At 45.3% G+C, this 25,493-nt stretch overlaps 1 protein-coding gene and 1 long non-coding RNA gene across 2 annotated transcripts in view; one reads left to right on the top strand and one right to left on the bottom strand.

Moving 5' to 3' along the window:
- Window positions 1-2,211: 2,211 nt before the first annotated feature.
- On the bottom strand, window positions 2,212-5,200 carry LOC121827358 (uncharacterized). The gene is made up of 3 exons (XR_013049322.1): window positions 5,075-5,200; window positions 2,687-2,774; window positions 2,212-2,408 (listed from the first exon to the last, which is right to left on the bottom strand). It is a non-coding gene; the product is annotated as an uncharacterized LOC121827358 (long non-coding RNA).
- Gnl2 (G protein nucleolar 2) overlaps window positions 5,165-25,493 on the top strand; it is a 30,330-nt gene continuing 10,001 nt past the window's right edge. Inside the window, exons 1-9 of the mRNA XM_006980055.4 lie at window positions 5,165-5,430; window positions 9,522-9,606; window positions 10,519-10,613; window positions 12,529-12,668; window positions 15,986-16,170; window positions 18,445-18,511; window positions 22,103-22,261; window positions 22,750-22,863; window positions 24,849-24,977. Coding sequence (XP_006980117.1) covers window positions 5,367-5,430; window positions 9,522-9,606; window positions 10,519-10,613; window positions 12,529-12,668; window positions 15,986-16,170; window positions 18,445-18,511; window positions 22,103-22,261; window positions 22,750-22,863; window positions 24,849-24,977 — 1,038 coding nt within the window. The 5' untranslated portion in view covers window positions 5,165-5,366. The remainder of the gene's footprint in view (window positions 5,431-9,521; window positions 9,607-10,518; window positions 10,614-12,528; window positions 12,669-15,985; window positions 16,171-18,444; window positions 18,512-22,102; window positions 22,262-22,749; window positions 22,864-24,848; window positions 24,978-25,493) is intronic.

Genomic DNA, 25,493 nt, shown 5'->3' on the forward strand with positions numbered 1-25,493 from the left:
TGGCAGAGGCCTGGGGTTCAGTTCCCAGCAGCCACATCAGATAGCTCACAACCATCTATAATTGCAGATCTGATGCCCCTTCTGGTCTTCATGGGCACTGCATGCACTGGATATGTACATGTGGTTAAACATTCATACATACCAGGCTGGCCTTGAACTCACAGAGATCAGCCTGCATCTGCCACCACACCCAGCTATAAATCCTATCTTTTTTTAAAGTAAGAAATGGAGAGGGTGGTTTGACCAGTGAACCCCTAACTTTAACATAGCCTGTTCTTATATTTTCTGGTTAACTGCTTAGATTGTATTTAATGGCGTTTTGTTTGTCTGTTTTCCACAGATGAAACAAAGCAACCAAACCCTTGAAGCCACATGAAGAATCCTTCGATGTTCAGCACCTCCTGCTTTGGCACTTGGACTGTTTTGCATTGGAGTGGAGTCACTCTAGAGTCCGGCTTTTATTTGTTTGTTTGGTTTTGGTTTTGGTTTTTCCGAGACAGGGTTTCTCTGTGTAGCTTTGGAGCCTGTCCTGGATCTTGCTCTGTAGCCCAGGCTGGCCTCGAACTCATAGAGATCCGCCTGGTTCTGCCTCCCGAGTGCTGGGATTAAAGTTGTGCGCCGCCGCCGCCGCCACCACCACCACCGTTCATGTTGGTTTGTTTTTAAGCAGAGTCTTATGTATGCCTTGAACTCCTCCTCTCCTTTCTCCACCTCCTAAGTGTGAGATCACAGGCATACAGTGTCACGCCAGGTTTTACGTGTGCTGGGGGTGGAGCCTGGGACTTCGCACACGCTAAGCAAACCCTCTACTACCTGAACTGTGTATGTCTCTAGTTCTCTTCCCTGTGTTTGTTTGACTGAAGGTAAGGTCTCCCTGCGTAGCTCAGGCTGGCTATGAATTTACAGCAATCTCCCTGCTTCAGCCTTCTTCTGACTTCTGGGGTTAGAGACCTATGGCACTCGGCTCTTCTCAGCGGGCAGATGGGAATCTGCTGTCGGTGAGGGACCTAAAGAGAACAAGTGTGGAGTCTCTGTGGCCGTTCAGCTGAGGAGCAGAAGCCAGCAAGCTGGCACGAATTAAGAGCCAATGGCCTGAGAATGGAGCACTGGCAAAGGAGGAGGGCCCTGGGCTGCAGCTTAGATACGGACACACCGGGACACGGGGGGGGGGGGGGGGGGGGGGAGTGGGCTGCGCCAGACATGGTTTCAGAGAGCAACAGAGCCCACTCCAGCCTTTTCTCACCTCGGCTCTGCTGGAGAAAATGAGAGGATGCAAGACTGGCGAAAAGGAAACCAGGGTCTCATGGGCTAGCTTCCGGTCAGATCCATCAGAGAGCAGCAGGGTGACTTTTAGGGAAGAGCTGGATTTTCAGAGCTAAAACTTGTGTGGGGGGATGGAGATGTAACTGTTAGCAGAGTGCTTGACCAGCACACAGCAAGTCCTGCCTTTGATTCCAGGCACTGCATACACCACTGCATGCTTCATCACAGAGCTTGGGAGGTGGAGAGGCAGGAGAACCAGAAGTTCCAGGTCATCTTCAGTTCCAGGCCACCCTCAGCGACACACCAAGTTTGAGGCCAGCCTAGGCTTTATGAGATCCAGGATCAGTAAAACAATAATAGCAAAGAGACTAACATTTCTATGTATACAAGAATGACTAGGGGATCTGGGAATATAGCTTAGTAGTAGAGTGTTTACCTAGCATGGGAGAGCTCCTAGGTTCAATGTCTGGTGCCACCAAAACAATCACTAGGGTCACTAAGATATGAGCACGTAGCTCAGTGGTGGAGCGCTTTCCTAACATGCAGGTGATCCTAGTTTGACCCTAGTGCTGGAAGGGAAAATAAATCATTAAAAGGTAGATTATTGCTGGGCGGTGGTGGCGCACGCTTTTAACCCCAGCACTTGGGAGGCAGAGGCAATCGGATCTCTGCGAGTTCTAGGCCACCTTGGTCTACAAAGTGAGTTCCAGGACAGTTCCATAGCTGTTTTCGCAGAGAAACCCTGTCTCAAAAAAAACCCAAAAACCAAAAAGAAGAAAGAAGGTAGATTGTTTTACATTTGAGCTTCTGCCTCCAATCAGGTGGAAGGGAAGGGCTGGGGAGAGGCTCAGGAGGCTGCATTTTAGACCCACTCCCCCAAGTGAGTCTGATGCTCATGGTCCTCAGACCACACTGAAAAATTCTCCTTTGGGATCAAGTGCTGCTTACCCATCTGACACCCATGACAAGATGAAAATGAGGTCAGGATTCTCCGCGTCCTGTGAAGACATCAGTTCGGTATACAGCACAAGCTTTTTTTTCAGAAATGAGGCATTTCTAGCTGGTCTCTGGGGGACTCTCCCCCTCCACACAGAGCCGTGGCTAGGAGCAACAGGGCTGCCGGTGATGAGGTGCTAACCCTGGGTCTGGAGAAAGAGAGGGCATTGTATCTGCACAGATGAACTGCGTCTGCGACGTGCTCATGTACCATAAGTCATGGAATCACCCTGCAAGTTTTCAGGGGAGTTAAATCATTCTGTCTGCTGTAAAGCTGAGGAGTCGTACTCCTGGAGGGGTCTTGCCTCCTCTGGCTGCCATGCATTAAGGGGGTGGGGGGCAGGGAAGAGCGAAGGAACAGTCACTGTATTACAGCTGTGGGAAGCGGGACAAACAAAAACGCCCCAGTAACTTGAGCTTAACTCACCTCCATCATCAGGCTCTTCATCTGCTGGCCGAACCGAGGGTGCTTGTCAGGCCCAGCAAATATTGTTGGAAGGGGTGGATAGGTCAGACTGTAAAAGTAGATGGGAAATTTGTACAGTCAACATAAGCAGGGTAAGAGTGTAGGGGAGAAACAACACACCATATCATCTGGGAAAATGAAACTCTTTGGCAAGACTTCACAACAGCCTGATTCAAAATTTCATAATGAAATTATGTCTCTGATCAAAGCCTGCATGAGCTCATCGGCTGATTTCTGCCATTCGTGTTTATTCTGGTTTGCACCAAGTTGAGGCATCAGAAACACATTAATCTAATCTTCTCTCTGGGAGGAGGAGGAGGCTCTTGTACCCTCATTTGGGGATCAAAGGGACAGAGTATAGCAGAAAAGACCATCTTCATTCAGCTCCTCACTGAACGTGCAGTTTTCTTTGATTGGTTCTCAGAGTTCCCTTAGGTTCAGGGGTAGAGCCTTCCTAGCAAAGTTGAGGGTTTGTGACACTTGCCCTTGAGGCAAGAAAAGCAAAACATAAGGAGAAGGGAGCTGGAGCACGTCTTTCTTCCCAGCACTCGGGAGGCAGAGGCAGTCAGATCTCTGAGTTTGAGGCCAGCCTGGTCTACAGAGCGAGTTCCAGGACAGCCAAGACTACACAGGGAAACTCTTGAAAAACAAACAAACAAACAAACTCCTTCTATAGCCTGGCTTTTATTTCCTTATATAGCCCAAGCTAGACTAGCCGTGAACTCATGGCAGTCCTCAGCCTCAGCCTCTCAGATGCTGAGATTACAGGCTCGCATCACCATACTCAGCTTTGTTCTGGGTTCTGAAGCACAGAGGTGAATTAATGCGCAAGGCTTCCTCTTTCCCGCAGTGTCTGGTCTAAATTCAGGTAAGCAGCCAATACTCTCGTAAGACCACTTCAACTAGTGGCAGGTGCCGTGAAGTATGGGGGGATGGAAGAGCAGGACGGAAGTGGTTCGTTTAAAACAATAAATCAGGAAAGACGTCTACCAATAGGATAAGTTGCCAGATAAATCAAGGGCATGTAAATCATAGCTTGATTTGAAAATGACAAGTAAGCAATGAAAAAAAATTTTTTTTGAGGTAGGGTCTCTCTATGTAACTCAGGCTGTCTTTGAACTTGTGACAATCCGTCTGCCTTAGCCTCTCACGTGTATCATGATTCCTTAGATTCTTTAAGTTGTTCTGAACAATGCTTGAAACATAAACTAGAAAGTATGTTTTTTTTTCTAATCTGAAATTCAAATTTCAGTGTGTACTGTATTTTTCTTGATAATTTTTTGTTTGTTTGTTTGTTTGTTGTTTGTTTTTTTAACAGGGTTTCTCTGTGTAGTTTTGGTGCCTGTCCTGGATTTTGCGCTGTAGACCAGGCTGGCCTGGAACTCACAGAGATGTCCAGGTGTCTCTGCCTCCCAAGTGCTGGAATTAAAGGCGTGTGCCATCACCGCCCGGCTTCTTCTTCTTCTTCCTCCTCTTCTTCTTCTTCTTCTTCTTCTTCTTCTTCTTCTTCTTCTTCTTCTTCTTCTTCTTCTTCTTCTTCTTCTTCTTCTTTTTTGTTTTTTGAGACAAGATAGATATTTGATCAAGGAACTGGCCAGAAGGAATCTGCTATGCAGATTCTGGGAAAGAGTGATTCAAACAGAAGAATATCCAGTACAAATGTCAGGAGGGACAAGAGAGGTCAGAGGAAACAGAGCCAAATCACAAGTTTTTGTTTGTTTGTTTTTTTGAGACAGGGTTTCTCTGTGTAGTTTTGGTGCCTGTCCTGGATCTCGCTCTGTGGACCAGGCTGGCCTCGAACTCACTGAGATCTGCCTGCCTGCCTCTGCCTCCCCAGTGCTGGGATTAAAGGTGTGTGCCACCGCCGCCGCTGCCACCACCACCCGACTGAGACAATCCTTTAATAACTTATTATCACAAAGAGAGAGAGAGAGATTCAAACTCCTTTTTATCCCTACAAAACTTGTGGTCTGCCGGGCAGTGGTGGCACACGCCTTTAATCCCAGCACTCGGGAGGCAGAGCCAGGCAGATCTCTGTGAGTTCGAGGCCAGCCTGGTCTACAAAGTGAGTTCTAGGAAAGGCGCAAAGCTACATAGAGAAACCCTGTCTCGAAAAACCAAAAAAAAAAAAAAAGATTCTCTCTCTCTCTCTCTTTTTTTTTAATTGACTAATTAATTTAATTTTGAGCTGAGGCTTGAATGCAGAACCTGGTGCATACTAGATGGCGTGCTCTACCCCAGCCTAAAATCTGAAGGCCGGGGATGGCCTGTACTGATATTTGCCTGCTGCTGCTGGGCAGCTTTTGGAAGGGTTCAGAGAGTAAAATTCCGATCAGCTCATGCACTGACCAGAGAAGAGCCCAGGGCTGCCTGGTGACCTGAATGTTGCTATGGAAGGGACGCTTGGCGGTTGCTAGGCCCGGAGGAGGAGGAGACAGCGGGGCGGAGGCGGGGCTGGGCCAGCTCGAGGAAAGCGCCGCGCGCTCTCAGGAAGTCGTTCTGGGCCGCGCGTGGCGCGAGCGGAAGTGACGTCATCGGCGTTCGGGGTCCAACGTGTTTCACGCAGGTCGCTTTCCCGGCCGGGAAGTTCTGAAGTGGTTCACTTTGCGTGTAGCAGAGCGGTGTGGGTACTGTCGCCAGGATGGTGAAGCCCAGGTACAAAGGACGGAGCACCATCAACCGGTCGGCAGCCAGCACCAACCCGGGTACGGCGGGTTGGGCGGAACTAGGCCGCGGGAACCTGGGGGAGGAAGGCCCGGCCTGTGCGGCGAGCCCGGGGTGTAGGCACCTACTCTCAAGTCGGGGTCGGGGGTGAGGGCGCGTCTCAGGCCCAGGCCTAGAGAACGGCAGGTAAAAAGTGAACTAGGATCCTGGAGTCCTGGCACACGCCTGTCATCCCAGCACTGGGGAAACTGAGGCAGGAGGATCGCGAGTTCGAGGTCACCCGGGCTACAGGCCACAGACTCTGAAAACACAAAGTGGAGTAGTTGACCCAGGGGACCTTTTACCCTTGACCATACCCTAGCTCTGACCATATAAGTGAGTGGTGAGCACTGGCCCTTGGAATCAGATGATGTATAGGCAACCCTGCAGGTAAATATGATTTCAGTACAGGTGTTTAACACTGGTGAGTCAGAGCAGTCAGCCTGGTCAACATAGTGAGACTGTCTCAAAGAAAAACACACACACAAAAACTTGAGATATGCTCTTGTCTCCATGGAGCTGCAAGGATAGCTGATCTCAGTGTTTTTTTTTTTAATTTGCATAATTAAGTTTTTAATTAGATTTATAAAAACACTCAAGGAGGCTGGAGAGACCACTGGGAGATTAAGAGCTCACTCACACTGTTCTTGCAGGAGTTCAATTCTCAGTGTTCAAGTCTCAGCACCCAGGTCAATTGTCTCTCGACTACCTGTAACTCCAGCTCCAAGGGGTTTCCAAGGTGATGCCTCCGGCCTTCAAGGCAGCTATGCTGACATACATCCATATAATTAAAAACAAAACAACAAACAAATCTCAGGCACACTGTTTAGGTAGCAATGCTAAATGAGACGATACCAAAATTTAAAAGTTGCTGCATTATTTTGCTATCTTGCATAACAGTATTTAGTCATATAATACCATTTATTTGGAAAATATACTTAGGATTGGTTGGTAATTAGTTTGATGTTTTTAAGCGGAGTTTAAGTTTATCAGCAGTTTTAAAATGCAGATGTAAGTTTTGGGGATTAGTAGAAAGAGATAGTCAGGAAAAGGACACAGGTGTGCGTGTATTTCTCAATGAAGAGTTCCAGTAATTTAGTTTTATTTTGTGTTTTAAAATTTAGATTATGAGGGGCTGGAAAGATGGTTTAGGGGTTAAGAGTGCTGGCTGCTCTTGCAGAGGACCTGGGTGTGATTTCCAGCACCCATGGTGCTGACAGCCTTCTGTAACTCCAGTTCCAAGGGATCTAATACCGGATATTCTGTGCATTTGTTACACAGACATTTGGTCAGGATACCCATACATAAAATATAAATAAATAGAATTATTAAAAATTTAGAATAGGAGAACTAGTTATGAGTTCACAAAGAGGGTTTCTAGATATGCTGCTTCTAAACTTAGAAGCTTCAGGTATCAGCATATAAGCCATAATTTGTGTGGAATTTAACTCAATTTTTAAAAAACATCATTTCTTCAAAGTCAAAACGACAAATAGTTTCTTTTTTTAAATTTATTTGTTTTTATTTTATGAGCATTGGTGTTTTGGCTGCATGTATGTCTGTGTGAGGGTATCAGATCTTAGAGTTACAGACAGTTGTGAACTGCCATGTGAGTGCTGGGAATTGAACCTGGGTCCTCTAGAAGAGCAGTCAGTGCTCTTAACCACCGAGCCATCTCTCCAGTCCTAATAGTTGCTTTAAAAATACTTATGTACACTCTCTCTGTACTTTCCCTCCACGCGGCCTCTCTGTCTCCCTCTGCGTCTCTCTTTCTCTCTCTCTATCTATCTCTCTCCTTTTCCTAATAAAGCTTTAAAAAGGTAAAAAAAAAAAAAAAAAAAAAAAAAACCTTATTTACACTGGGCAGTGGTGGCACGCCTTTAAGCCCAGCATTTGGGAGGCAGAAGCGGGTGAATCTCTTGAGTTCCAGGGCAGCTTGGTCTACAGAGCGAATTCCAGGACAGCACAGCCAGTGCTACACAGAGAAACTGTCTCAAAAAAATAAATAAATAGAAAGAAAAATTATTTACTTTATGTATGAGTTTTGCCTACATATACCTGTAACACCTTGTTTATCCCTATAGATGCTTGTGGGTACTGGGAACTAAACCCAGGTCCTATGCAAAAAATATCAAATTCTCTTAACTGCTGAACTCTCTCTCTCTGACCTAGCTCCTTTATTTATTTATTTATTTTTAGACAGAATCTCTGTGCATCATCACTGACTCACTGTGTAGCCAAGGATGTCTCTGAACGATTAGTTCACCTCGTTTCCTAGTGCTGGAATTCCAGGCTGTGCCACAATGGCCGGTTTGTGCAGTACTAGGGATCAAACCCAGGGCTTTGTGTGTGCTAGGCAACCATTTTACCAGTTGAGCTACATATCTGTTGTGGACATGGTAGTGTTTGGTCAGACTTGTTAAAGGTGGGTACTGACTTTATGCCACCAATGTAGAGTGTGATTGAGAATCAAACGGCTGCCAGGGCATGCTGGTGCACACCTTTGATCTCAGCACTCAGCAGCAGCAAGCAGATCTCTGTGAGTTGAAGGTCAGCCAGTGTTAAATTGTGAGACCCTGTCTCAAACACTCTTATTAAGAAGACAGAGGGTCTGGAGAGTGCATGCTAACCGTGTCTCAAAAAACCAAATCAAATGGCCAACACAATCAGTTCCTCCCACAGTGGTGCTTCCCAAGTTCTTGTCAATTTTTTCATTTTCACTTACATATTCTTTTCTTTAGAGAAATTTTAAAAAAATTCTGGAAAAAATAGTTTGTATAGAGCTGGATGAGAGCTTTGATGTTTGATAGTCCCTTTTATCACAGATGTTTTCTTTATTCTGGGGCAAGGCAAGGTAAAACAGAGGAATGAAATTCCCAGATTGAAGTCGTGAGTTATGAAGTGTCTAGATGTGTGTGCCTGAGCATGCTGTAAGGTTGCCTGGTGCGGCTGCTCTATGCTGCTGCTCATTTGGTCCTCGAGGTCCTTATTTAAGAGAGGTGGAGCTGAGGGTTATGGCGCACGCTTTTAATCCCAGCAGAGGAGGCAGAGGCAGGAGGATCTCTGTGATGTTGAGACCAGCCTAGTCTACAGAGTTCCAGGACAGAGAAGCCCAGTCTTGAAAAAAAAGGGGGCAGGGGAGGTCTAGGGGTCTGGTAGTACACTATTTTAATCCCTGTACTTGAGAGACAGAGGCAGGCTGATCTCCATGAGTTTGAGGCCAGCGAGGCTACATTGTGAGACCCTGTTTCAAACAATCAAAAAGACAGAGGGTCTGAAGAATGCATGCTAGCTGCAAGACAATCCTTTGAGGATTGGCTCTGTGTAGTTTTTTGTTCTTTTTCTTTTTTCAGTTTTGCCAATATTGCAACTCTATTTTCTAAAATTATTTTATGTGTATTTGTGTTTTGCCTGTGTGTGTGTATGTGTGTGTGTATACATATACATACACACACAAATATATAATCATTGTGTGCCTGGTGCTTACAGAAGCCAGAAGAGGGTGTTGGATCCCCTAGAACTGGAGTTACAGACAGTGTCAATTGTCACTTGGGTGTTGGGAACTGAACCCTAGTCCTATGTAAGAAAAGCCAGTGTTCTTAACTATGAGACATCTTCCTTATTGTTCTGTTGTTGTTCTGTTTTATTTATTTATTAAACTGAGACCTAGATTGGTATCCTTTGTGGTTGAGAACACAGACTGTGATCAAATGCTTGTGTTTAAATTCTGTCTCTGCCGATTAGCAACCATATGACTCTGGCACAATATGACCACTCAGTGTGTCTCAGTTTCTTAGTCTGTAGCACATAACGTAGGCATATATGACTGTTGTGTGAATTGAGATGGTGCCGGTGCTGGAGTTTAGAACTGGTGATGTTAGCATCCCGTTGTCAATCCCATTCTTTTGGAAGTTGGGTGGGGGACTCCAGCTTTGTCATAGCACATTCTCATAGTCATTTGTTGGAGCAGCATATGGAGAGAGCAGACATTCTTTGGTTAACTTGGCTAGTTGAGTAAGCTGGTTGGTGCATTTTAAACAGTGACCGTACTTACCAATTGTTGATTATCAAATGGTTTATTGTCTGTTTCTAGATCGAGTACAGGGAGCTGGAGGCCAAAACATGCGGGACCGGGCCACAATTCGGCGCCTGAATATGTACAGGCAAAAGGAGCGCAGGTGAGTGTTGGACACAGCCAGCCTTCCCTTTCCTTCATGCCCTGGATTTAAAACTGAGACTTGGTTATTCCTTGTTCCCACCCCCACTTTCTCCCAGTGGGAGTAGGATGCCATTTCCTCTGTGGTAATACAGCGAATGCAGTTCAAGGCTGGCCAGTAGATGGTGAAGCAGTGAGTGTTCCCTAACACTTCCCAGCAAGTGATCATCCTATTTCGCACACACTGATCTCCAACAGTGTCCTGTCAAACTCAATTAAATCCCCATCAGAGTCAAGTACAAAGTGTATAGACCACTTATGAAAACTGCCAGGAAACTTGACTTTGAGAGCCAGACTTCAGATCACAGCTTTGTGGCACTAGGATGCTCATCACAGCCCAGAGTTCTGCTGAGGCAGCCTCCACTCCAGGGACTTGCTTCGAGTGGCATTTTGCTAGCTGGTTTTAATTTGTTTGGTAATTAGATTCATTTCTTCTAAAAGTTGTGTGTAAAACACAAACGTCAGTAACCTAACCTGCCTTGGTCGCCTACTTTGCAGTTTGTTTTAGAATTTTGAGTTCCAGGATAAATCACCCTCTACTTAAAATTCATTTAAACCAGCCTTTAAATAATTACCAAAAAAACTCAAGTATGTGATTTTTTTAAAAAAGCAAACAAACAGTAAATGGATTTTTAAACATCAGCATTGTTACTCATCTAGCAGAAATCATTACGTGCTCTGTTGCAAGAGGTTAAACGGCTTTTGGGCAATCTGTTTCAAATGTAGAAGGACTTTTTGTTTACTGAAGTCTGTATTTCATGATCATCTAAAATCCCCCAAAGTCCTTTTGATGGAAAGCATGCTCTGTACGCAGCCTGGGCTGGTGCTGCCTTTCTTCTGTCGTCAACCCAAATCTGTTATTTCCTCAACTCAGGAACAGTCGTGGTAAAGTGATTAAGCCGCTGCAGTATCAGTCAACTGTGGCTTCTGGCACAGTGGCGAGAGTAGAGCCGAATATCAAATGGTTTGGTGAGTATTGTCCTGAATCTTCCTTTCTGTATCTTCCCTTTTTTTTTTTTTTTTTTTTTTTTTTGGTTTTTCGAGACAGGGTTTTTCTGTGTAGCTTTGGAGCCTGTCCTGGAACTCACTCTTTAGCCCAGGCTAGCCTCGAACTCACAGAGATCCGCCTGCCTCTGCCTCCCGAGTGCTGGGATGAAAGGCGTGCGCCACCACCGCCCGGCATCCTGTATCTTCTCTGCACATGTATGTTGAATGGAAAGACTCAGATGTTGACATATCCAAAAGAAGGTTTTGGTGAGTGAGACTGCCAAGGGTTATGAAAAGGAAATGCAAAGTACCCACAGTGGGAAAGAAAGGGGCTGCAAAAGTGCTGGGCTCCTCACTCACACTGTTCCTTTGGAAGAGAGCTCATTCTTAGTTGGAAGTGAGCCATCGTGTCCACAGAGGCAGACAGGACCTTCCTTACAAAAGCATCTGCAGACCTTGGACCGTTCACCTCTTCATTTCTAGTTGGCTGCGGAGGTGGTTGTACGAGAAGTGGCCTTGCAGGTGCTCTGGTCCCTTACCTTGCAGCAGGTTGGATGTCCTTTATTGGTCTGTGCAGGAGTGAAGAGAGTTTCTCCAGTCACAGAGGGAATTGGGGCTTCTATACCAAGGAGGTGGGACTCCAGGTCTAGAGGATCTGAATTTGGAAGCAAGTTGTGTGTGTGGCTAGAAGCAAGTTATTAAGGCTCTGTCCCTTCGTTTCCTAATTTCTAAAGTGGGAATAAGAATGGTGTAGTTTTGCCGGGTGGTGGTGGTGGCGGCGGCGGCGGCGGCGGCGGCGGCGGCGGCGGCGGCGCACGCCTTTCATCCCAGCACTCGGGAGGCAGAGCCAGGCGGATCTCTGTGAGTTCGAGGCCAGCCTGGACTACCAAGTGAGTCCCAGGAAAGGCGCAAAGCTACACAGAGAAACCCTGTCTCGAAAAAACAACAACAACAACAAAAAAGAATGGTGTAGTTTCAAGATGATCGAGGTGGGGCCCACCTGTACTCCTGGCGCTTGGGAGATGGAGGCAGGAGAATCAGAAATTCAAGGCAGCCTGGACTGTGTGAAACCTTGTCGAAAACAAAGACGACCAGTGATAAAGATGGTCACCCTCCAAGATGGCTTACTTGAGTTTTGTCTCGGGAACCCACATAGTGGGAGGAGGAAAGGCGATCACTCCTGCAAGTTGTCCTCTAATCTCCACCCAAGGGCTATGGTGCTCCCTGTCGGAAGTAAATTTGAAAAGAAATCCGTACATGTGAAGTGCTTAGCATTGTGCCTGGCAAGTAGTGGGTGTGCGTCCTTGACGCCGTGTCTGCACACGCTCTTGTTGACTTGAATGCTTTCTTAGCATCAGAAGTCTGACACTCTCAGGTGCAGTTATCTTCTTATAGGTGTCCTGAATACCTTAGGAGTCCCTTCAAGCCCTCTTAACTCGGAGTTTTGGGCTTCCCTCTCTGAATGATCAGTTGTGATTGGATCCATGTTTCTTTGCTGGGACTGGCAGGAACTAAGATATTTGTCACATCTCAGTTCTATTCAGTGATGTTTAATTTTTTGTTTTATCTAATCAGGAAGTTGGGCTCAGAGAACTGTTGAAAGCCGTATGTGTCTGAGTTGGTGGGTGAATGGTAGTGTGTGAGTACAAGAGAGGCACGTGTCCCCTTTCCCTAAGTTTGCAGAGCTACAAGGAGGAGAAGGATGTGCAGGCACTTGGGGAGTGGACAGTGACCTTGCCTTCCCTGTCAGTGAGAAGATGAGTGCAGAAGCCAAACCAGTCCCTTATGGAATGGCAGTGTTCTTTATCTGTGAAGTAGGAAACACTTGTGTGGTCAAGCAGGCATCATTACAAACCAGTCCCTTATTGAATGGCATTGTTCTTTATCTGTGAAATAGGAAACACTCGAGTAATCAAGCAGGCATCATTACAGAAGTTTCAAGAGGAAATGGATAAAGTGATGAAGGACCCATACAAAGTTGTCATGAAACAAAGCAAGTTACCCATGTCTCTTCTGCATGATCGAATCCAGCCTCATGTAAGGGGAAGCGCCGTCCGTGTTGGTGGTAGGGGTCTGTGGGCCAGCTCTGGGCAGATACCATTGTTTGCCTTTGGCTTTCATAAGTAGCAGTGGGAGTTTTATGAGACTTGGTTCTCTTCTTTGTCACCCTTTGTGTGAATTGAGTTTGGCTCAGGAGGTGCAGCACTGTGTGGATCCGACAAAGCTTTACAGTGAGACCTGAGTTCTAGTCTTCACTCCTCCCCTCCTCTGTCCTTAGTTGGCTTTCTCCATGATTCATGACTTCCCTGATGTAAAGAGAACTTTCCTCTTCGTGTTGGATACAGCTGAAGCACCTGTGCATGCTGGGCCCAGTAAGCATGCAGCACCCTGCCTATTAAGGCTAAAGAGATGATAGCTCTTTGGAATGTCATTTCTGTGTGAGCGTGTGTGTGTGTGTGTGTGTGTGTGTGTGTGTGTGTGTGTGTGTGTGTGTGTGTGTGTGTGTGTAGACTGGAGGACAGCCTCGCTGTCCTTCTCCGGGCACTGTCTACCTTCCCTTCTTCTTTTCTTTTTGAGGCAGGTTCTCTCACTGGCCTGGAACCTATTAAGGAGGCCAGACTGGCTAGGAAGCCCCCGGGAGAGGAGAGTGAGGGTTGAGATGGAAGGAGCCCTTCAGTGTTGTATTACCCCAGGCTCTGGGGACTGCTTGGAGGGTGTGAGCTGAAGGGAAGGTGCTGTTGAGGTTGTCGCTGGCTGGAGTCGTGCAGTGCAGTAAGAGCTGACTGGCTAGAGCGGAACGAGTTCACACGGAACAAAGACGTGCCCTAGTGTCTGCCTGCACGTTTTTAACTTGCATTGAAGAATTCCCAGGAGCACCAGTGCAGGGCTTCAGTGCCAGTCTGAGGCGGGGAGGAGACACTGACAAGCATACAAGGATTAAACAGTTCAAAGACGAGTGTTTACTTAGAGAACAGAAATCAAAAGCAAAGCTGCCCATTGCCTCGGGTTCTGTCAATTATGTCCTGTTTTATGACGGACTAGAAGAATGGCACCTATTAGTGCCGAGACTGTTTTCTTTCAGGGAAGCATGAGCGTCATTCCTGAACCACAGACAAGTTGCTCATTTCCCTTCTCCCCTTTGTCTCTTCTCCCTAAAGCCATCCTCTGGCCGACTATTGCATGCGTTTCTGGGAAGAACAGAGGCTCCTCAATTGTGGATTTATTGCTTTGTTGCCTCTCCCAGTTTAGCTCAGCCATCTGATGTGTGGAGTGAAGGAACCTCCAGTCACAGGAGTCAGCTTGGGTTGTTGTTGTTGGATTTTTGTTTTTGTTTTTGTTTTTCAAGGCAAGGTTTCTCTGTGTAGCCCTGGCTGTCCTGGAACCCGCTCTATAGACCAGGCTGGCCTTGAACTCACAGAGCTCCACCTGCCTTTGCCTTCCAAGTGCTAGGATTAAAGGTGTGTGACACCACCACTCAGCCTAGCTTGTGTTTTAATGCAGGAAAATATTCAGAATAATAGGTGGGCTTTCTGCATTGTCTTTGAAAACCCTTCCTATTTGAATCTGGTGGCTGTGGCATGGTGTGGAGTCCAGTTCTGAAATGGTTCTGCACAGGGAAGTCAAGTCAAATATGTTTTAACTTTTGCTCATTCAGTTCTGTGTGTTAAATGTATTTCTGTAGCAATGTAGTCAAAGTAGTTAACTAACTTTGCATGTACACTGTGTGTAGTATGATAGTAAGTTTATAGGTTCAAAACCATGCGCTTCATAGGTTATGACATTTTTTTTAAAGATTTGATTTTAATTGTGTGTGTGCGTGTGTGCGTGCGCGCGCGCCCTCTGAGGCTAGAGGTGTCATATCCCTTGGTATTGGAGTTCTGAGCCACGTGATATGGGTGCTGGAAATTGAACCCAGGTCCTCTGGAAGAGTAGTATGTGTTCTTAATTGCTGAGCCATCTCTCCAGCCCAGTTCTGAGATTTCCAAGTGTAATTTTTTCTCATACTTGATTTGTAAAATTGACAGATTGATTTTGTGTGTGTTTGTGTGTACTTGCACATGTGCAGTCAGGCAACTTTTAGAAATGGAGTCTCACTTTCATTTAGCCTTGCTGAAGCGGGGTCTCTTGTTTCTCTGTACTGTGTACTCTAGGCTAGCTGACCTCCAGACTTCCCAGGCAAGTCACTTGTCTCCACCTGCCATCTCCCTGGGATTACATATTCACACCACTGCCTCTTTTTATGTATGTTTTACACGCCTTTCGTGGAAAAACTGGCCTTCACTGAGCCATCGCCCCAGCCCAGGCATACTTCCTGACTTCAGAACACAGTTTCCTTGTGGATGTTCCCTCAGTTAGATGATAGCAAGGGAAAATGATCTAAGACCGTAGTGAGTCCAAGTAAATGATGGCCACTTCAAGACCCCAGGAAGTTGGAGGAACAGTGGACGTTGGGAAGGCATGGGGCTGCCCCATCCATCACTCACGGCTTTCCTAGCTGGTACTTACCCAGGGCTCTGTGCTAAGGGAAGGAAGGTGTGGTTTTTGTTTTGTTTTGTTTTAAAGGAGTCTCTGCAGACTCTTAACATTCATTCTGTTACGTGGTAGATCCTAACTCAAACTTTGACTTTTATCCTGCTTCAAGAATTCCTATGCCTGTAACTCCTTTACAGGCGCATCAAGTTCTAGTTAGTATCAGGTTCCTTTATCACATCTAACCTATTATTTTGGACTTTTGCTAGATGTTTTTCATCTGAAGAGTTTCCATGTGCATTTAATAAAAACGTTACCTAAATTAGGGAGAATGTTATCTGAAACTAAAATGCATCTTATAAAACAAGCAATTCTTTTAGCCATGAGAGAAATTAACTTCCAAGAAAAAGTTGGCATTTACAGTTGGTTTAAAAAAGAAAAAAAGCACACACACGTTTGACTGATTGTCCTTGACAAAACCTGTGAATTTGGCAAATTTTATGCACTTTGTTTGAAAGCTCCCAAGAAGGGTCAGAAAAGATAGGTTAATTTGCATCCTTGTAGTCCTGATTACATTTGACTGGAATCTACTATGGGTGAAGGAAAGCAGAGTTTGGCAAGTCTCACATGGCTGTTCATACTTGGTGTCTGTATTACCCTGAGATTCCTGCGGTGAAGCTCATAGCGTTGCAGAAAAGAAGAAGCCCTTGTGCAATCTAAACATACATTGCAGCTGTGAAACAAGTCTCGGTTCGTGCTCTCGTGGGTTTGGTGTGGTCTGGAAAAAATAAGTACAGACACCTTTCCCCAGGTGGTTGTAGCTTTTTTACTTTGCCTCAATGTTTTCCTGTCCTAAGTCTTACCTACACTTCTCCTTTCTTTAGAATGCAAAGGTCCACATTCTTGATACCGAAAGTTTTGAAAGTACATTTGGCCCAAAGTCACAGAGAAAGCGGCCAAACTTGTTTGCAAGTGATATGCAGTCCCTTCTGGAAAACGCTGAAATGTCCACTGAGAGCTATGACCAGGGCAAGGACCGTGATTTGGTGACGGAGGACACTGGTGTAAGGTACGCATCTGAGGTTCTCATCTTTGCTGCTGTGCTACAGAATGTTCTCTGAGTCCTTTGTGCTGATGTGGGCATAGTGATTGCACTCAGACTAGAGGCATTGGTGCAGTGGAGGACAGACCAAAAATAATTCGACATGGCTTCATCACCGCATACCTCTCTTCATTCCTAAAGAAAAGGGAGTAATGTTTTCTTCTTCCGTATGTCAGTGGTGTACAGTCATTTGAAAATTACAATGTAGTTAAGTCGGAAATTGACACTGGCTTCCTGGGTCTCTAGACCACTGCGGTTTATGGCTGATCTTTTTCTATGACCCTCCAAAGACAATATGAAAAAGTGATGGACCTCCATAAAGGTTATGAGGTTGGTTGTCTGTTAAAATTTGTATCATTTTATTTTGTGTCTGTATATGTGTGGGTACATGAGGGCCACCGTGCTTGTATGGAGGTCAGAGGAGTTGATTCCCTCCTTCTCCCACATGGGTCCTGGGATCTGGCTCACGTTGTTGGGCTTCGAGCAAACATCTTTACACACTAAACCATCTTGCCGCCCTCAGCTTCTTTTTTAAATGAGCACACAGAGGGATAGTTTTCATTGTGGCATTTTCATATGTGTGTGTCCTATTTTGTGTAGGCAGTTGTTTTATTTTCATTTTATAGTGTTGGAAAGGGAGAGGAAGGATCATAAGCTTTCTTCATTCTCGTGGGGATTCATATGCTGAAGATGACAGATTGCCAGTAGGGTTCCCTGCAACTTGCAACCCCTCTCTTGTGAGATAGGGTCTACTATTGAGCTCTGGCTGGCCTGGAACTCGCTATGTAGAGTTATTGCATAGCCTCAGACTCACAGAGATCCTCCTGTCTCTGCCTCCTAAGCGCTAGGCTTAAAGGCGTGCGCCACCACACCTAGCTATAGTGATTTTTTATTACAAATACACCTTTTTCAGTAGACTTTCATTGTGGTGAGCTTTGCTATTGGATAGTTGTACTCTTTGTAGGTTTTCCTTTGTTTATCAGTATCATTGAATCGTCCTCATCCTCAGGAATTACTGAGAGGCAAGCTGGGCGGTGTCGTACACCTTTAATCCCAGTACCTGGGAGGCAGAGGCAGGTGGATCTCTGTGAGTTTGAGGCTGTCTGGTCTGTATAATGAGTTCCAGAACAGCCAGAGCTGCATAGTGAGACCCTGTCTCACAAAACAAACAAACAAACAAAAACAAGAAAGGATTACTAAGAGGCAAGTCATGATACCCAACCAAAGGGTCTGCCTACTTTAGATAGGCAGCTGCTACCCTGTCCTGCAGAAAGGCTTAGCTTCTCTTGGGCAGTGCTGGAACTCCTGTTTTCCCAGTCAGTTAACGACGTGCAGGCAGGTTAGACTGTCTTACAGAAACGTTTAGACTGAAGACCACAGTGGTGTTACCTCATTGCTAATGCCATCCCATCTCACTGGAGATGAGAGCGCTTATCACTTGAGACAGTTGTGAACCAGCCATGTGAGTGTTAGGAAATGAACTTAGGTCCTCTGCAAGAGCAGAAAGCTCTCTTAACTGTTGTGTCATCTCCAGCCCCCTACCTCTCCCCACTTTTTGATGCAGGGTCTCACTGTGTAACCCTGGCTGGCCTGAAATTCGGAGATCCGCCTGCCTCTGCTTTCATGGTGCTAGAATTAAAGGCATGGGCCACCACTCCCGGCAGCAGTGTCCTTCCTTTTTAAAGCTGACTTTGCAAATTCACTTAGCTATTTGAAGCATGATCCTAATTTGTTATTAACAGTAAAAACCCAGAGTCAGATATCGAAGGTGAAAGCTGAAAGAGAGAAGCAGAGCCCAGTGCTGGGAGTAAAGGTGTGCACCACCACTGCCCGGCTCTGTTCCTCTTTTAGACTGGTTCAATCTTGTATAGCCCAGGGTGGCCTTGAACTGATCTTCCTGCTTCCCTCTCCAAGTGCTGGGATTAAAGGTATGTGCCACCACTGCCGGGCCTCTATGGTTAACTAGTGGCTAGCTCCATCCTCTGATCACAAACAAAATACCACACAACAAATATTCTTCCCTTTGATACATTTGTGCGTGTGTGTCTTTTCATTTTTTGAGACAGAGTCTTATTATATAGTCCTTGCTGGCTTGGAACTTAAACTGTAGACCAGGCTTTCTAACTCACAGAGCTCCATCTACTGGCTCTTGAGTGCTGGGATTATAGGCGTGAACCACCATCATTTCCTTTTAATCTTGATAGTGCTTCAGTTGCTCATTTCTGGTCCTTTCTTACTTAGAAATGAAGCTCAAGAAGAGATATATAAAAAGGGGCAATCGAAAAGAATATGGGGAGAGCTTTACAAGGTAAGACTCATGGCGTTCACTGAGAAGCTCCTCCGACTTTATGAACTTGGAGGCAGTAACCAACTGAAACTCTCAGATGACATAACACTCTGCTCCTGGCTTCATCCTCTTTACTCCATGGAGGAACTGATGGAGCCTCGAGCATGCTACCACAGTGCTTGAAAGGAAGAGCACTTGTGTGCTGTGTTGCCTGTGAGTCCTGGGTAGACCACCTGTTAGGGTGATGGCCACATGGTAGTGCTGCGTAAGAACTGCAGGGTATTCAGCCTCGCTATCTCCTTCTGTAAGCGAGAGCACGTGTCTGGGATGGACTCCTACTTTAGCCAGCTGCCTAGCTCCATGGGGAAAGGGAGGAGGGTTTTCTTTTTTTTTTTTTTTTAAAGATTTATTTATTATGTATACAGCATGTATGATTGCAGGCCAGAAGAGGGCGCCAGATCTCACAGATAATTGTGAGCCACCATGTGGTTGCTGGGAATTGAACTCAGGACCTCTGAAAGAGCAGTCAGTGCGAGAGGAGGGTTTTCTAGACATTCCTGAGTGCTGGCCTGCTGCTTTTGAACTGGCTGAGCTTTATGTCTGTGTGGGATAATATCATTAGGAGTTCTCTCCCCATATTTATTCAATATAGTACTAGAAGTTCTAGCTAGAGCAATAAGACAACAAAAGGAGATCAAAGGGATACAAATTGGCAAGGAAGAAGTCAAACTTTCACTATTTGCAGATGATATGATAGTATACATAAGTGACCCCAAAAACTCTACCAGGGAACTTCTACAGCTGATAAACTCCTTCAGTAAAGTGGCAGGATACAAGATCAACTCAAAAAAATCAGTAGCCCTCCTATACACAAATGATAAAAGGGCTGAGAAAGAAGTCAGAGAAACATCACCCTTTACAATAGCCACAAATAATATAAAATACCTTGGGATAACACTAACTAAACAAGTGAAAGACCTTTTTGATAAGAACTTTAAATCTCTAAAGAAAGAAATTGAAGAAGATATCAGAAAATGGAAGGATCTCCCATGCTCATGGATAGGTAGGATTAACATAGTAAAAATGGCAATCTTACCAAAAGCAATCTACAGATTCAATGCAATCCCCATCAAAATCCCAACACAATTCCTCACAGACTTGGAAAGAAAAATACTCAACTTTATATGGAAAAACAAAAGACCCAGGATAGCTAAAAGAATCCTATACGATAAAGCAACCCTTGGAGGCATCACCATCCCGGACCTCAAACTCTACTATAGAGCTATAGTAATAAAAACAGCTTGGTACTGGTATAAAAACCGACATACGGACCAATGGAATCGAATTGAAGACCCTGACATTAATCCATGCACATATGAACACCTGGTTTTTGACAAAGGAGCCAAAACTATACAATGGAACAAAGAAAGTATCTTCAACAAATGGTGCTGGCATAACTGGATGTCAATATGTAAAAGATTACAAATAGATCCATATCTGTCACCATGCACAAAACTCAAGTCCAAGTGGATCAAAGACCTAAACATAAATCCAGTTACACTAAACTTAATAGAAAAGAAGATAGGAAGCACTCTTGAACGCATTGGCACTGGAGACCATTTCCTAAATAAAACACCGACAGCACAGACCCTGAGCACAACCATTAATAAATGGGACCTCTCAAAACTGAGAAGCTTTTGCAGGGCAAAAGACACAGTCAATAAGACAAAAAGACAGCCAACAGATTGGGAAAAGATCTTCACCAACCCCACATCTGACAGAGGATTGATCTCCACAATATATAAAGAACTCAAGAAACTAAACATCAAAGCTCTGAACAGTCCAATTAAAAAATGGGCTAAAGAGCTAAACAGAGAATTCACAAAACAAGAACTACAAATGGCTGAAAGACATTTAAAGAAATGCTCAACATCCTTAATCATCAGAGAAATGCAAATCAAAACGACTCTGAGATACCACCTTACACCTGTTAGAATGGCTAAGATCAAAAACACCAATGACAACCAATGTTGGAGAGGATGTGGAGCAAAGGGAACACTCCTCCACTGTTGGTGGGAATGTAAACTTGTACAACCACTATGGAAATCAGTATGGCGGTTTCTCAGAAAATTAGGAATCAAACTACCTCAAGACCCAGCCATCCCACTCTTGGGCATATACCCAAAGAATGCTGATACATACCATAAAGATACATGCTCAGCTATGTTCATAGCAGCACTATTTGTAATAGCCAGAACCTGGAAACAACCTAGATGCCCATCAACGGAAGAATGGATGAAAAAAATGTGGTACATATACACAATGGAGTACTACTCAGCAGAGAAAAACAATGAAAGCATGAAATTTGCAGGCAAATGGATGGAACTAGAAAAAATCATCCTGAGTGAGGTAACCCAAACCCAGAAAGACAGTTATGGTATGTACTCACTCATTGGTGGATTCTAGATATAAAATGAACAATCAGACCACAACCCATAGAACCATAGAGGCTATATATATAGCATGGAGGTCCGTAGGACGACTGTGGCATATAATAAATTTCAGTTTTACTCAATTATTGAAAAAAAAATAGCCAAATGAATGGAAACACATGAACTATGAACCAAAGACTGAGGGGCTCCCAGCTGGATCAGGCCCTCTGAATAGGTGAGACAGTTGATTGGCTTGATCAGTTTGGGAGGCATCTAGGCAGTGGGACCAAGTCCTGTGCTCATTCCATGAGTTGGCTGTTTGAAACCAGGAACTTATGCAGGGACACTTGGCTCAGTCTGAGAGGAAGGGACTGGACCTCCCTGGACTGAGTTTACCAAGTCGATCACAGTCGTCGGGGGAGGACTTGTCCTGGAGGAGGTGGGAATGGAGGGTGGGCTGGGGGTAAGGGGAGGGCGTGGGAGGGGGGAGAATAGGGGAACCCATGGCTGATATGTAGAACTGAATGGTATTGTAAAATAAAAAATATATATCACAAAAAAAAAAATAAAATAAAAAAAAAAAAAAAAAAAAAGATTTATTTATTATGTATACAGCATGTATGATTGCAGGCCAGAAGAGGGCGCCAGATCTCACAGATAATTGTGAGCCACCATGTGGTTGCTGGGAATTGAACTCAGGACCTCTGAAAGAGCAGTCAGTGCGAGAGGAGGGTTTTCTAGACATTCCTGAGTGCTGGCCTGCTGCTTTTGAACTGGCTGAGCTTTATGTCTGTGTGGGATAATATCATTAGGAGTTCCAAACACAGCCATGTAATTAAACAGTCACAGTAGGAAACTAGTACCCTAAAGGTAAACTAGGCAGGTTTAATTTTCTGTGAAATACACAAACCCATATGTAATATCTAGTACCTATGAATCTGGTGGCTGTGCTGTAAGCTAGCCTTTCTATTTGAAATCTGACAAGTTTTCTGTATTCTTGGAATGAAAAGCTTTGGAATTCTGATTATTGGGCATTGAGACTGGATGCTACATACCCACTCTCCTCACTAGACTGTTGGCAGTTGCCTCTAAATGCCATTTTGTTCCTTTGAGCTCCCTTAAATGTCCCCTTCATTTTGTATGTGCTGTAGCAAACCGTTTCTGCCTCTTCGATTTGCAGGTGATAGACTCATCAGACGTCGTAGTTCAAGTTCTTGACGCTAGAGATCCAATGGGTACTCGTTCCTCTCACATTGAAGCTTACTTGAAAAAGGAAAAACCCTGGAAACACCTCATTTTTGTACTCAATAAGTGTGATCTTGTTCCAACTTGGGCAACAGTAAGTTCAGCATATGACCTAAAACCCACTGTGGAGGCCACTGGGACAAACCTTTGACTGCACATCAGTGCATAGGTTCTCAACACAGCATCGAAGTGTCACACTCTTGGGATTGTAGTCACTGGCACTGCACACTGGCATTGTGTGCACTGATGGTGGGCAGACACCTTCTGTCCTCGGCTGGGGACAACTGCAGGATTTTGTGTCCCCTGTGGAGGCAGCTGCCCATCACTAGCTGCTTCTCCATTGTGTCCCATTAACTGCAGTTAGCAGTCATGACAGCTTTTTTGGAATATTGTTTTGCAGTCAGTTATTAGACGAAAGACAAAGCACTAACTGTCATACTTGAAAGAACATCTCAAAGAATTACAGCTGGTGTTTCCCTTAGGCAACACTATTTGAAACCATCCAGTAATTCCAACTCAGAGTCTTCTGAATATTGTAAACAAAAAAGCTGTAAATTACCAGCATGTTTTCTTCTCCTTTAGAAACGATGGGTTGCTGTGCTTTCCCAGGACTACCCAACCCTGGCTTTCCATGCGAGTCTCACTAACCCCTTTGGAAAAGGAGCATTCATTCAGCTTCTGCGGCAGTTTGGGAAGGTAAGGAGGCTGCTTCTGCTGGAGTTTATATAAGGGGCTGGCTCGGGTGTCCAAAGTTGCTAACTTCAGGTCAGCACCTGGGAGGTCGAGGCAGGAGGACCAAAAGTTTGAAGCCAGAATGGACTTCATAATGATATCTGTCTCAAAACAACTCGTTGGCTTTACCTTCTCACTGATTTTTAAAGGTATAAAACTCTCAGGCCCTCTGGAGTCTGGGGAATCTGAAATGTTTTCTCATTTCTCTTTGGCCCTTTGATTCAGCCTTTGCCAGAGGATATATCCCCAGCCTCACACTCTGTAATCCCCATCACTTCAGGGACATCCTGGAACCAGATCCCCCTCTTTCTCCCTGGCTCTCACAAAAGACTCCTGTCCCACCCTTCCTCATTTCCCAGAAGCAATTTTTGACTCTTAGCAATCATTTCTGGTATTTCCTACATGCTGTTAGAACATACTTATGATTTATTTCTTTATTTCCCCAATTCTTCCCCATAGTTTTACATACTTATTAAATGTTTCCTGCTTTAAAAATTTAGGGCTAAGTTTTTTGTTGGGTGTGTCTTTGTTTTTTGTTTTGGGGTGTGTGTGTGTGTGTGTGTGTGTGTGGCGAGCTAGGCATTGAACCCAGAGCCTTGTACATTCTAATAAGTACTTGTTACTACTGAGCTACAAGCTCGGTTAGAAGTAGTGCTCCCTGTCTCTTTCTCTCTTGAGCTCCTTGTTTTATGGGGGAGGGCTGTTTTATTTTGTGGCATTTGAGCCCAGCTCTCAGTGTGATCCAGGCTGGCTTTCTATTCACTGTGTGGCTAAGGCTCGCCTGGAATTTGCAGCAGTCTTCCTGCTTCAGCATCCTGTTGTCTCCTGACGCTGGGCACACTTGGGTGGCATCTGTTCATGTTCCCTGCACACACCTTTCACTCCCTCTGCTTCCCCTGTACCGTGGGCAGCAGGGTTGGGCTGATTGTACTTGCTCGTCACAGTGTTGTGACTGAAGTGCCGTTCCCAGCAGTCCGCCCGGGTGCTGTCACTGCAGCTCTATGACAGAGGTGTTTGTCTCCTCTCCTGCTGGTTTTCTTGGTTGTTTCTTTGTGGGTTCGATATGTGGGCAGACCCCTGATAGAGAGAGTATTCGGGCAGGCGGGTAGGTAGTTCATTTTGCAGCCAGCCCTCTCCCATGGGACCCGGCTGCTCCCAGCCTGTGGTCTGCCTTCAAGTACTCTGCTGGGCACAATGGCACAGGCTTGTAATCTCAGCTACTCCAAGACAGGGACCCCCCCCCCCACACACACACACACACAAAAAAAAAAAAATCACTTTAGCTCTGGAGTTTGAAACTGATGTGGGCAACATAGAACTGGTATCAGATTGAAAGCAAAAGTCCCCACAGCCTTGATAGACTCTTGGTGTCTCTTTTGATGTGGGGACTGCTGGATTGTTGGGTGGCAGATTTCACTGAAGGATAATACTATTAATTAGGGACACGGGAAGTTTCCTTGGGTTTGTGAGTGTCTCCAGAAGAGAGTCTTCCAGTTTCTAGATTTAGCTCTGGGAACCCTGGGGGAGCAGGGTGCTAGAGGGCTGGTTTCACCATCTGGGTTAGAGTTGGATGGGACTGTGGTCAGACATGCATGTCTGGGGTGAGGAGCTGTGAGTTTCCTTGTCTCTCCAGTGGCTGGTGATGCACTGAGATGACAAGGTGCCCAAGCTACCTCTTCCCAGTTTTGCTCTCCATGCTGTTAACCGAAAGCAAGGATGCTTTATCTGGGTGCCCGAGGACATGGCTCACTCATGACCCGTAAATGCGCGTGTGGCTCACTCACTCGGGCTGTGTAGCTGGCTTGTGTGTAGGCTTCACATCAAGTTGTGTTGTGCTCTGTACTGTAGTAAACAATCTTCCCATTAGCCAGGTAACACAGTCTGACCCAGGGGATTTTATAGCTGCATGTATGTGATGGATAGTCTTGTCTTGTCTTTTCTTTCCACAGTTGCACACAGACAAGAAACAAATCAGTGTTGGGTTCATTGGCTATCCAAATGTAGGCAAGAGCTCTGTGATAAACACATTACGATCCAAAAAAGTTTGCAATGTGGCCCCCATTGCAGGAGAAACAAAGGTGCGTATGGACTCCGCTCTGCGTTTGATTTCTGTGCAGACTTGACTGTTTAAGATATGGAGGTCTTCCTTCCCTTGCTCCTTCCCTTGCTCCTGTCCTCTTTCTTTCTCTAACAGTACTGGGGATCAAACCCAGGACATCACACACATGCTAGGCAAGTGTCCTGTAGTGAACTTGGCACCCAGTCCTTGTCCGCTTCTCAAGACTGAGCGTGCCTTGTGTGCTAGCTACTAAGTGGCTGTGGTGTGGTTCGGTTGATGTTGTCCTTCATATTTAAGTCTTCTGTAAATTGCCACTCCGACCTTTTTTTTTTTTTAGTTTTTTTAAGATTGATTTATTTTTATGTGTATAAGTGTTTGGCCTACATGTGTACATGTCCACCAACAGAGGCCAGAGAGAGCACCAGATCCCCTAGAACTAGAGTGACTGATGCTTGTGAACTGCCATGTGGATGCTGGGAACTGACCCTGGGTCGTCTATAGGAGCAGCCAGTGCTTCAAACCACAGTCATCCCTC

The sequence above is a fragment of the Peromyscus maniculatus genome, chromosome 2 (assembly GCF_049852395.1).
Source record: "Peromyscus maniculatus bairdii isolate BWxNUB_F1_BW_parent chromosome 2, HU_Pman_BW_mat_3.1, whole genome shotgun sequence".
Taxonomy (NCBI): domain Eukaryota; kingdom Metazoa; phylum Chordata; class Mammalia; order Rodentia; family Cricetidae; genus Peromyscus; species Peromyscus maniculatus.